The 13,407-nt window shown below is 37.7% G+C and overlaps 1 protein-coding gene across 6 annotated transcripts in view; it reads left to right on the forward strand.

Moving 5' to 3' along the window:
- The window catches only part of LOC149805277 (uncharacterized), a 112,209-nt gene extending 103,715 nt beyond the window's left edge, over window positions 1-8,494 (forward strand). For 4 of the 6 annotated variants that reach the window (XR_016418467.1, XM_089949074.1, XM_089949082.1 and 1 more), the window contains 2 exons: window positions 1,923-2,016; window positions 5,307-8,494. Coding sequence is in view for 5 of the 6 variants with exons in the window: in XM_089949074.1 (XP_089805200.1) it covers window positions 1,923-2,016; window positions 5,307-5,360 (148 nt within the window). In the remaining variant the exon portion in view is untranslated. The remainder of the gene's footprint in view (window positions 1-1,922; window positions 2,017-5,306) is intronic. The other 2 variants (XM_089949095.1, XM_089949105.1) reach the window with 1 other exon arrangement.
- Window positions 8,495-13,407: the final 4,913 nt, after the last annotated feature.

Here is a 13,407-nt window from a genome sequence, read left to right on the forward strand (position 1 = left end):
ACACAAATGATTTTTTATTTAAAATATGTTGATAACACATTTCAGCCGAGGTTAATTAATTATCAGAATTTTATGTTGTTTAAACATCCAGTTTTGAAGAAGTAAAAATAGGGATTGGGGACATGTTCTAATTTCCATTCAGATCGCATGTCTTTTGCGTTAGTTTCAATTCAGTAATGATATTGTTCACGTGAACTGTGGTGGTTGGGGTGTTGCATATCATTCATTGCTGTATTTTTTCTTTTCTTATTGGTACTATAGATTTTACTTTTAAAACAAATTAACCTATTTTAACCCAAAACCCAAAGCAGCTGACTTTAAGTTAAGGACATAGTTCTAATTTTCATGCGGGTTAATTAGTTAACGAGGAAAATAGTCGATCACCGCTGTTAGTTAACGGGTACAGTTTTAGTTACAAAAATGCAGTCTCGGCTCTGTAAATGTGCAACAGCTAAATTTAATGCGTCAGTAAGCATAAAACCATGATTAATAAACGAAATGTTGAGTAGTGAAACGCTTTGTTTTCTTGGCGATTTTTCTTTGCTAGTGTTTTATTTCAGGAGTACCTATAAAACAGAATACCAAGGACATTCACACAATGTTTTTATAAGTAGATTGTTATTAGGAAATCAGGATATTCCTATTTTTCATACATATTATAATGAGTTATTGCAAAACATTTATTTATTGAAATTTAAAGAGACACTATAACATAGTTTCTATTAAAAGTTATATGATAAATAAATAAAATAATAAATACGTAAAAAAGAAAGAAAGAAAACTGAATGCAGTAAGTAATGTTCGGTGATATCCGGGTTAAAATTTCGCATTTATTTGTGGCACCATTTGTTTTGTATACTAATACTCTTCCTTCCACCTTTCTCTAACTTTTCAGTGCCAAGTAGCATTATTTGCAAAATGGGTTGGTTTTGTAATTCGCATGCCCTTCATCCGTGTCAATCTTTACACGGGAACCCCAGGTGGCTGTGTGGTACAAAAAGCTTCACTTTACAGATCACTCGCACGTCTGTGTGCTTGAGTCGAGTCAGAGTTTCGGCACGACTCGCGTGAGTATGTGACAAACCTTGCCAGTAGTTTTCCATAGGTCTTCTCGAGTTCGTCCACCACCAAAATATACTGGCCACCATGTATAGCCAGCCCATCATGTGCTGAAAAATGGCATTTTACCCCATAAAACGAACCCAACTTTTATATATGTATATCGGGGAGCTTAATGCGAGGATGGCGCTTTTTGATATATTGAGAAACATCCAAGGTAGATGTCACTACTTCAGCCGATAATTAAATCGAGTGACCGCTTGAAGTAGCTGAAACACTAAATATAGACCGTCGAACCACATCGGAAAATCTCCGCGAAGTTTGAGTGGTATCTCGAATGAGTTGAGAAGGAATACATTTCAGAACTACTTCCTCACGCAGAGAACCTCACAAGACTAGTTCGCAATAAAGTTACTGGGGAATTTTCGGCAACAATCAGACTTGCGCTTGAAATTCTCACCAAAAAATATTGGCTTTAATGAGACTGTTAGGTGTAGAAAATACTACGATGGGACATGTTTCCAGGTTTCGCCGAAAATAGCCAAAATTACTTCGCTTAAGATCGCCCGTGTTATGGAAAAGATCACATCGGCATACGCTTTAAATTGTTTCCGTATCCAGTGATCCTGCACAAGTTTTGCGGGGGGGGGGGGGGGGTGAGGGAGCAGGGGTGGCCGAATGGTCCAAGGCACTCGCCATTTATTGCAATTTAGAAATAATTGCTTTATATATACTTGATGTATGGGTCCGGATTTTACCGGTGATATAATTTTTGGCACTGAAAAGTCTGCATTTTTTCTTGGCGCTATTTTCTGTGTGTTACTGTGTGCTGTGATATATACGCTTATTTGTTTTACTAACAGGGACGGCATATTTGCGGCAAATCTTGACCTTCTACCAGGGGAATATTTATACAAATTTCTTGTAGATGGCAAATGGTGTATGAATCGAAACCAGGTAGGTAATACAAATGTAATTAGGACATGTGTGTGTGTGTGTGTGCATGTATGTATAATAATTTCCCCTGTTTCCACATCTACAACATTCTGCGCCCAAACAGTAAATTTAACTTTTTAAAGCTGAGTTGTTGTTTATAATTGTACGAAAAAAGTAATAACCCCTGCACCCACCCACCCACACACGAAGTCCTCCCTTTGTGGCGAACGGTAATTCGTCAGTGTAAGGCTGCTAATTAAATACGAAAATGGCTGTATTTTTATTTGGTTCAATTACAGTTTTTTTTTCTTTTTCTTTTATTAAAGCTTTTGTGATGATCAAAAACTAAACGTGGTCCTCAGATTTTGCGCCTTTGGTTAGATCATCATATTTTGGACGAGTTGTCAGCTAAAAAGAATTTGTAATGTCAGGTTTTGTATGTAAGGGTTTGTTCTTTGCAATTCAAGACATGGTGACGAGGTTTTAACGTCAGGTTAGTGAGAAAGTTTCAGTTGAAATTTCGATGTCGTATGTCGAGAAATCCAATACCCACGTGTTGGATCTAATTGAATGTCCTTAAAGTTCCATTTTCTAGATCGAGATTCTTTTATTTTAGATGTTGAATTATACAGTGGAGGTTTACTGTTCTATTTCCTATATCGACGTTTTACAGTGTATATTTTGAATTACACAGCGGTGGTTGAAATTTCAATATCATCTGTCGAGAATCCCTAATTCACACGTTTTATACAATTGTTTGCGATGAAAGTTCCATTTCATATGGCGAATATTTAGATTTCATCTGTTGAATTTCATAGCAACGAGAAGAACCTCCTTGTTTAAAAATAAAATAATCAGGCGCGTTATTGACTGATTAGGTGCCTATTCAGGACTTGTATTAAAAAGGTGGAAGAATGGGAACCAGTCTAAAACAGGTGAATATTACATAGAATATATACGGGTTTAGCTGGCCAGGATGGGTTGATGATGAAAGTTAAGATTTTAGTAAATAGAATCTTTTGAGAGTTCATCGTAACTGAAAAAACAACATATAGACGATGTTTTATCTATGGAATTTCAGTCCTTTTACAAGGAGGTTTGGAAAACTCGTTACTGAATTAGTACCAGACTTTTCGTTGTGCGACTGAAAACCCGTTTTTCAAATACATGTTGATCCAGAAAATGCCGCGGCTCATATGGCTTCTCTACAGAGATCTGTCGTCAAGGATATATCTTGCGTACTAATAACTATAGGTTTGATCATGAACATTAAAAAATTTAAAGTTATTAATTTTCAATATTCATAGTGTTTGCATGGGTTTACTATGTGAGCTGAATTAGTAACGCGCGACTTTTCAGGGTCTCTTCACTACTACACAGCATGAGAATAACTAAGCGTAATTAATCTCTTTTTGTACGTACCGCAACGTTTTCGCCCTTTTTATCGCCTTGTCATCGTATCGTTACGTAAATAGGTAGTCTTCACTACGTTGAATAGTTGCAGTGATTACTGTTGTGTGATGAGCAGTGGAGCCATAGGTTCATCATATGGAATATTGGAGTTCATGGGCCCTGATGTGCCTTCTGAAACTAATTCGCCACCAATATGACTTTGCACAGGAAACCAACACCCTTTCTTCAAAGGTGCACAATAAACGTGTCATAAGAATTTTCAATATCAAAATATAATTCGGGCAAATATTTATTTATTTATTGATTGATTGATTGATTTTTTGTTGTTGCTTGATGTGGAATTAATAATCGTAACAGACGCGTCGTGTGGGTGACAAGAAAATATTGACCCATTTATAAAAATCATAAATGTGATAACTTTCCCATTTGTTACTTCAGGAGGACGTTTTATGTTTACAACTGAAAGGCGTATTCATGTATTCAAGCAACTATTAGCACAAAGTACCATACGATACACGTGCCGAGAGTTTGGTTTGTGTATGCCATTCGTACAGCTTTTAGCTTCATCATTGTAATCATCGTTTCAGATTGCTAATTATGACTATTTGCATTACAGATTACATTACATGCTACCCTTGTTATTCACTGTTACTTACCGATTTATCTAAAACTTGATTTGAAAGCACACGAATGCAATAGCCCAGGTTTCTAGTTTTTGTGTTTATCTTTCTTTCCTTTATACTGATTGATTGATTGACTGATTTTTATTTTGTTGCTTTAGACAATTTCAGAATTAACGTCTTTTAATTCACTGTTGTTTATTGATAACAACAACTTTAACTGCGACTTCAAAACATTTATAAAAGCAACGATATTGGTACGACTTGTTTTATCTGCTTTTTTGTAATAGGAACCTTGGGGAACCTGTGACCTCTTTATGGGGGACTTGTAGCTACCCCTGAATAGTCTTTTACATTTTAACAGTGTCTCGAAAATGGGACAGTTTTTACTTAATTGTATTTTAAGGTTATCTCATACTTTTGAGGTGCAAGCTCATTGTCCGTCATGATATCATCACGTTTTTTACCTTAGAAAAAGTTAACACACAATATTTCAGTTTAATTAGTTGAATTTCATTTCGAAATGGTTGTGTCGCTTGTAGAATAGACCAAGGCATTCACCGCATCGTAGGCTTACGTAGGGTGTGTCCTATCCAAAGCCACATTCACTTCTTGATCTCATCCTCTGCTGGAAGCTGGGAGGTTCTCTGCCATAGGTTGGTGTTGCTGATGGTGTCTGGCCAGCGGATCTGGAGAATTCTTCTTAGTCAGCTGTTAATGAAGGTCTGAACTACGTAAGCCGCCAACCAATATTACCAGACAGGCATTGAGGTGGAACCCTCAAGGCAAGCGGAGATGGAGCCAACCAAGAAACACCTGGCGACGCGACCTCGAGGCAGACATCAATACGATGGGTCACACCTGGAGTCACCTCGAGGGGATGACACAGGACAGAAGCCTCTGGCGATCTTTTGTGGGCGGCCTATACCCCAGCAGGGCTGACGGGCAAAACTGATTCACCGCATAGAATGAGGCCGTCATTTTAAGAGAGTCGACAGAAATGGCTATGTCACGAAACACGCACCAGTAGTTATGATAAACGTGGATAGGACACTTTACATTTAGGCTGTTTTAGTCTTTTAAAACTTCTTTGCACATGGTTACACCCATAGCTATTAAAAGAATTTAAAAAACTGATAAAATAATCTCGTAAACTAAGTCTGTCTTTGATAGGGAAAACTGTTTCGTTGGCACTCATCACAGTAATTTCACCAGAAATGGATTAGGTGAGAATTTCTAGGTCCAAACAAAACGTCAGATGTGTTTTCTTTCTTTCAGCCAATCATAGTCGGAGATGACGGAATTGAAAACAACGTCATTGTGGTGAAATAAGACAGTCTAGAATGAGGATGTTTGGACTGTGATCTAGAACCAGACTACAAAAAGACTTCAGTGGGAACAGGGCTGTCTTTTGTTATTTAATCTTTAAACTTCTTATTATCTGCATTATCGTAATAATAATATAATTTTAATTATTTCAGACAAAATTTTTTAATGGCATACCAGGTCTTAACGTCATTAAGCTCGTAGCACAAAACTTAGTCTAGGACTCGAAATTAATTTTTTTAAACTTATTGTTACGTTGAAATATGGGCCTTACATATTTGCAGGAATACTTTATAATGACACGAGAAAAATACTGACATTTTGTCTGTATAAGTTAGGTTCTAGATATTTAAGTCCTAGATATTTAGTCCGTACATTTTGATTATTTTCATTTGCAGACTTGAACATTGTACGAATTTCAGGTCGGGATGTATTCGATGAAAACCGATTCCCATTTTTAGTTTTGACTCTACGAAATTACACTTATGAACAAATATAAATGAGGACCTCACTGTGAATATGTTAGTGTTTGATTTTGATATTTACCTTTTGTAACCAGTCTGTCATAAAATTGTGATGGCAGGATACAATGTAATTGAAGCACCGACAGTAACCTTTCCCCCGAGGTTAATTTTTATTATCATTTGACATCTTCCAGAGTCTCTGCATCGCTTTCAGAATATGGAATTTACCAAGATTACTGGACATGGCATTTCTTCGACACGAGTTTTGCCTTTTAATTACTATTCCTAACACCAACACAGTTTGATTGTGTAAATATTACAGTTGTATATTTTCATCTCCGTCTAAATTTTGCTGGAGAACCATAAGGTATTCTTTCTATGCAAACTCAATATGTGGAAATGTTAGCTCATGCTGGATAATGGCGGGTGAGATTGACTCCAAATGCAACTAAAACAAACAAGTTCCTTAGGGGTTATGCTTTCATTTTGGTTCTGTGTCTTTGCTCGAGATTCTGAAATAGGCCATGCATGACTTTAATTCAGAATATCTCCAACCTTTTCATTGGATGCTAGTAAAGCCTGTCAGTTTGGGAAGTACCGCTGGGAGTACCACCGATTCTGTTAGAAATAGTCCAAGTTATTAACTGGCATCTGAAAGTTTTGAGTGACGTAGCTGTGATGATTGACCTACTTTGAGTAACGTAGCTGTAAGGATTGACTTTGAGTGGCATAGCTGTAAGGATTGACCTACTTTGAGTGACAGCTGTACGTATTGACCTACTTTGAGTTACGAAGCTGTAAGGATTGACCTACTCTGAGTGACAGCTGTAAGGATTTACCTGCTTATAGTGACATCTCTGTAAGCATGTAAGGATTTACCTATTTTGAGTGACGTAGCTGTAAGGATTGACCTACTCTGAGTGACATAGCTGTAAGGATATAAGGATTGACCTACTCTGAGTGACATAGCTGTAAGGATGTAAGGATTTACTTACTCTTGAGTGACATAGCTGTAAGAATGTAAGGAGTGACCTACTCTGAGTGACGTAGCTGTAAGGATTGACCTACTCTGACATAGCTGTAAGAATGTAATGACTGACATACTCTGAGTGACAAAGCTGTAAGGATGTAAGAATTGACCTACTCTGAGTGACATAGCTGTAAATATGTAAGGATTGACCTACTCTGAGTAACATAGCTGTAAGGATGTAAGAATTGACCCACTCCTAGTGACGTAGCTGTAATGATTTACCTACTTTGACAGTTCATGACAATGGTCAAGATTTACAGCCATATACCCCATTTTGTGCAAGCATTGTGATGTTGGCCCGCCAGTCTTTGAATTATGGTTAGATCTGTCATCTGATAATCTTGTAAATAATTTAATTGTGATTGTTTAAGTAGGCAGGACGTAAGCGTTTCTCTTGTTATTAGAGAAACTATTTTTAAATCTTTTGCTGAATTTGATGCTAATTTATCGGGAATTGACGCAGTTGAATTTTATCCAGTTAATATATCAAAAAGGACATTTGTGATTTTATGAGGTATTTTCACATGCTCATTCTGTACATCTTTGTTTAGTTAATTTACCTTCTTGTTCATTTTCATTTAAAATTTTCTGCCGTGTTTACCATTTTACTATTACTTCTTTCATTTTGGGATTATGGTTTTCACTTTTTTGGTTTAATTAACAAAATCTGTATTAACTAGTGATATATGACGGTTATTTATTTCTACCTCTAGTCATGTATCCCCGAAAAGTTGGCCCTGTCACATTTGTATATAGAGTTGTTTTATCTGTCATCATCTTTTCGTAGTTTTAATTCGTCTGTATCCTTGCTGTGGCATTGAGATAAATTGAAATCATTTAAATTGTGGATTTTTTAAAATTCTTTTTCATTAACATTCTAGCCAAAAATATGCCTATGCCACTTCTTGCTGAGTCATGCTGACACCTTTATTATATGCGGATAATATTTGAAGTGTTGTCTACATTTTCAAGCAATTCAGACATAGCAGCTGATTCCACGTTGATGCATACATTTGATGTTTTGTGCTTGAAATAATGGCTGTAGTTAAAGTGGTTACATGTCATTGTAGCTGGAAATAATTAAAATAATATCTACCTATTGAATTTCTAAATTCCTAATTTATACTTTTCCATCCGGTCTTGAACCTCTTTGTACTTGTTATAATCAAGCGCTTATTATTAAGGCCTTGTACTTATTTGTCCAATTGTATTTCCCCTCCTTTCGGGTTCGTGGATTCATTATACACATGGTGCTCTCTCTTGCATGCCGTAATAGGCAACTAATGGAGGCAGGAGCTTTGGTTAATATATGGTTAGCGTGCTGCTGGACTCGGAACGACAAGGTTTGGGGCTCGAATCCTACCGTCGGATGAGTCTGGGTCGGTTGCCATGGTGTGTATTTGGCAAAGTAGTTTACTCCAGTTACCTTGGCACTAAATAACCTACATGTGTTGCTGTGCCATAAAAGACCAGACCAAAGTCAAATTATGTTGTACTCGTCCAGCATCAACCACATTGTACACGATTCTATCGCTGTATTTTATCGCTCAGTTTTGATAGTAATGTACATTAATTGACGGTTATATATAACCATATTATCTATACTGGCCCTACGTCTGTATTAATAAAAAATGCGCTTTGTTTAAGTCTTACTTTGTACATTGTTCGACTGGATTATTGCTTCTAGGGTCTACAGAAAACGTTATAGATTCAAGTAAGAACATTCAAACTAACTGACGATGCTACGTTTCTGTCCTATTGCGTGTGGCTATTTTCAAGCCTTTGTCAAAAAGTATTTTATACTGGTATATTATTGACCAGTATATCGGTGACCACAAATAATATAGTCCTCATCTACAAATTAGCCACACAGATGGCGTCTTTTTTCGGATCTTTCGGTTCCATATTTTACAAGATTTGCTCGTGGACAAAGTTTGCTGCTGCAGAAAACCAGTGAAGAAACTGTACTCGGAACACTTGCCATCAGCATGAGTGAAGGACGAGTTCCATTGGTTCGTTCTCTAGACTGTACAGACAGTATGTTCATCTATACGCATCAGATACTGTACCAAACTGACCATTGCAACAGCGTTTGCATTTTATTTTCCCAGGTTTTGAATGATCCGCAATGCATACTCGAATTAGTTTTGTAATGTTACAATGTATGTACCTTTACATGTATAAAAGCTACATCTTTATTATGTAATGATTTTGATTTTATATATATATATATATATATATATATATATATATATATATATATATATATATATATATATATATATATATATATATTAAAACCCATTAAAATTGCAAACTATAGCTTTCGAAAGTCGATCTTATTTTGCAGTGCCAAAATGTACAGTTATTAGCATGGTGTCTGAGGAATCGTGGGGGGGGGGGTGAAGTGAAGAAGGGGTCCTCCTACTCGAAAAGGTTGGGAGTCACCGCTACATTGTATACAAAAGTAGACGGCATGGAAAGGCACCACTTTACTCGATATATAAACGTCTGATGGTCAGTTTTGTAGCAGCAGAGGGGGTGAACCCACCTCAATAAATCCAAGTTAAGAAGTCTATACCTTAACAGGGGGAGGTTCCATTTTGAAAAATAAAGCTTTCAAGAAGGAAGGCTCCATTGGAAGGGCCGGGCAAAAAGGTATATACGGGTTACCTTAACGGAGAGGTCGCACCCTCGTTGCTGCTGTCAATTAAAATAAAATTATATCAGATAATGCCCCCAGCGTTTGAATCTCACACAGCTAGATTAGCTCGAGAGCGACTAAAAGCAATTAAGAAATTTCTTCCCGTGAGAGATTCTGTTAGACTAAAACTACAAGCGCGTCAAGATTCCCAAGTTGAAGGCGCAGAAGGCGCAGAACAGTTTTTAGGCCAGTTACAACGGGTACTAAAGGTCTATTTGTGCCAGCACAACAAACCGCCAAACAAACTATAAAAATGCGGCGAGAACTAAACAAAGAGAAAATATTTTATACGAGCACTTCCAACTGAAATAGCCGCCGCGCAACCTCCACCAGTCGGTGAAGCAGGTATCGGTAGCCTTCGTACTGAAATAAGTGATATCAAAGATCGTATACCAGAAACAGAAGCAGAACCAGCAAGGGCTTAAGTTGATATACGTGATAAATTTACCAAAGGCAATATTAACTACATAAAATTAAGAACGTAAAAGATTTAGTTGAGCTTGCATTGAGAAGTTATGATATTCGAGAACAAAAATGTAAAACCCGAGTATGATGATATTGTAAGTCGTGATAACTGGTACAAATGGATATTCCTTATATACTATGATGCTGATCAGGTACGTATCAGTGATACAAGATATGTTGAATATATTAATGAAATAAAAAAAAATACATCATATCGTTACAACAGAAAAATATCCTTCCTCCTCCCTATTCATCACCACGGCAACAAATAAAACGACCACAATCTCCAGAACTATTTTACGATGCACCTAATACTGGTGTTACAGGAAATTTTCTTACTCCATGTCCTAACAACAACATCGATGACGTACAACGACTAGAAGTTCTCATAGCAGGAAAACGAGCCGGTAATAATTCTCCGGAAATAATGAAGCAGCTGATATTTGTCGACGATTATTTCAAGGCGGTATCAAGAACATACACGTGTATCGGAAACTTGTCGATGAACTCATTGATGGTTATCACATTGATTAGAAATATGAGTACAAATAAGATGATCATACACGATTATCAGCGTAGACCAGTGATGGTTAGAGTATTAGATTCACGGTTCTTTGTTTACAGCGCTTACTACAGAGATGGACTCGGTGATGTTGTTCAGGGATCATTTACAAGGATGGCTCCTAAAGCAGCACCAATTGAAAAACAATTATCAATGAAAGCTATTGACGTTATTCGTGAAAAAGCTCCTGGTGTAATCAGTAACGTTGCTAGTAAAGCCTTTTCGGCAATCAAATACAAAATAACAATTAATACGCAAACGAAAAACAGTCCGATCACAACCAGTGAAATTATCGTCCACTGAAGCTATGCCCGCGGATGTCAGTAAAATAATAAATCAAGCAGCAAATCAAAAACGAGCAGCACTAATAGATCAGAAAACCAGTGAAGCAGAAAAAAATATCGCCTCGAGTTTAATAGCAGGAAGTGGTTTTGGTAGGCCTGCGCGACGATGATTTAAATCAACGCGGTTATAATAAAATGTTCAAACGCATGTCCAACCCCGTATTTGACATGGACGCACCAGTTCTCAGAGATGAATCATTACGTGATTATCAATTTTACTTTAATGAAGCGCAAATACCAGATCGACGTGGAAGAATTGATTTGCAAGTCCATGATACAAGTAAATACTTTTTGCTCGTTAATAACGGTATTACGGCGTTGTTTACCAGTGCCGCATACTCGATTGATGGAAAAAGCATTGAGACAATTCAAGACGTCGAATTTGCCACAACAATAATAGGCTAAGCAAGATACTCCGATGATTATATAAGATCAGCCGGTCCCACAATGATGTTCGCCAAGGACACTTCTGATCATCCCAGCGACATACAACACATTACAAGACGACCAAGAAACTTTGCCGGGAACGCTGACGCCGATGTGGCTCCGGTGGTTCGTGGTAATGATCGAGAATTCAATCTCGGATTTTTAACGCGCCGATCAGTGTTGGGACAAGCACATAGACCATTTTCATGCGCGATTCCATTGTCGCACATTTTTGGATTTTGCAGGGATATTAAAAAGGTTATCTTTGGAGCTAAACATACTGTTACTCTTGTAAGAAATCCACCGATGACGACGCGCTCTGGAGACCTATTTATGATGCTGGTAAAGTAATACTGTCAAATCTTTCACTGTGGACGCCGGTAATGACTCCAACAATCGCCGATGAACAACGACTAATGTCTTTTATGGATCAAGGCGGCAAGTCATTGCTGTCATGGCATACAACAACCACAGATAGCATAGAAACTGGCGTCGATGGGTTATTTAGGTGGCATATAGCATCACAAAAATGAGTTTCCTCACCACGACATATATTTGTTGCTCATCAAAATGCTGAACGAGTAAACTCACAAACCCGTAGCCATATGATATTTGACAAACTTGGTGTTACCGAGGTTTCATTGCGAATGAAGGCATAACAGGAACCAACGGAAAACACTGCTAAATTATGAGCAAAATCATATCACACGTGCGTATCATCGATTAATGACAGTTTTGGAACGTGATCAAAACGTAGACACTGGTTTACTAATTTCACAGCTGGATTTTAAAAATCTATATCCGATCTGTTATTTTTCGCTGCAGCATCTTGATTTATCCAGACAATTTGTTGTTGATATCCACTTTCGAGCCAGTGTGCGTACGGGTGGTGGTGTTAATTACAGAGCAATCGCAATTATACTCAGTAACATGGCAATGTTGCTTGAAGGCGTTGGTGGCCGAATGAGAGTCGTTGACACACCAGCAGAAAAAACATAAATATTTTTCAAAAACATGTAACCGGCGGTGATTTAAAAATATGAGTATTATATAAATGTCATATTATCATGTTAGTATCAGTCTGACTCCTGGTCAGATTAAGAAACTACAATCCGCGTCAGTGCAAAAACAGGAGCCACAATAACGCTAAAGCACAGTCAAATCACAGGCTGTGAAAATAAGCTGTCGTTGACTGAACGTCAGCTTAAACATTAATAAAGCCAAACAATCCAAAACCGGAATGCGACTTGAACTTTCCATTGGAGCCATCAAAGACACCGTTAAGACTGAAGGCATATGTTCGTTACTCGCGGAAATACCAGCGCTGATAGCCGCATCCGCACCAGCCATCGCAAAAGCAGCCGCGTTAGGTGCTGTTGGAACCGCCCCTGAAATGGCATTAAAAAAAAGCAACAGGAAAGGGCTTAAGGCTTCCAGGAACTCATCCTCGGGGTTAGGGTCTAAGACTTCCAGGAACACTTCGTTGATTATTTCACCGTTGTCAAATTTTGATTTACATCAAGTGGCCAAGCAACTAAAAATAAAAAAACTTTAGTGGTGTTTTTATTCGCGATCAGTTACCGCAACGACCAAACAGCACTGAGACAGGTATTATTAATCTCGATAATAGTACCGGTGCAGGAACTCACTGGGTAGCATACGCAATTGATCCCCGTGGGATTATTTATTTTGACTCATACGGGTTAGCTCCACCGCAGGAATTTATCAACTATATTACACCGATCAAAACCCCGGTCTGGTATTCAGTGCTGCCAACACAAACACTAACCGATCCGCCGTTATGTGGTCGTGAAGCAATTGCTGTACTCGACTCTGTATCAAAATCAGCGTTGCCACCACACAAAGTCGTGCACAATTATACAAGTGCGTCGTTTAAACAATAATGGTAGATATTACGGAAGATCTCACGGCTTTACTACTAAGAGTAAAAAAACTCAACGTAATAGATCTGTCAAATTACGCGACTAAAGACGAACTCGCTGATATTATGAACCTCTCTGGAGTTGACCGAGATGAAGTTGTTGTTTTTCAAGATAA

Source organism: Sinohyriopsis cumingii, chromosome 2 (genome assembly GCF_028554795.1).
Source record: "Sinohyriopsis cumingii isolate HCF-2022 chromosome 2, ASM2855479v2, whole genome shotgun sequence".
Lineage (NCBI taxonomy): Eukaryota > Metazoa > Mollusca > Bivalvia > Unionida > Unionidae > Sinohyriopsis > Sinohyriopsis cumingii.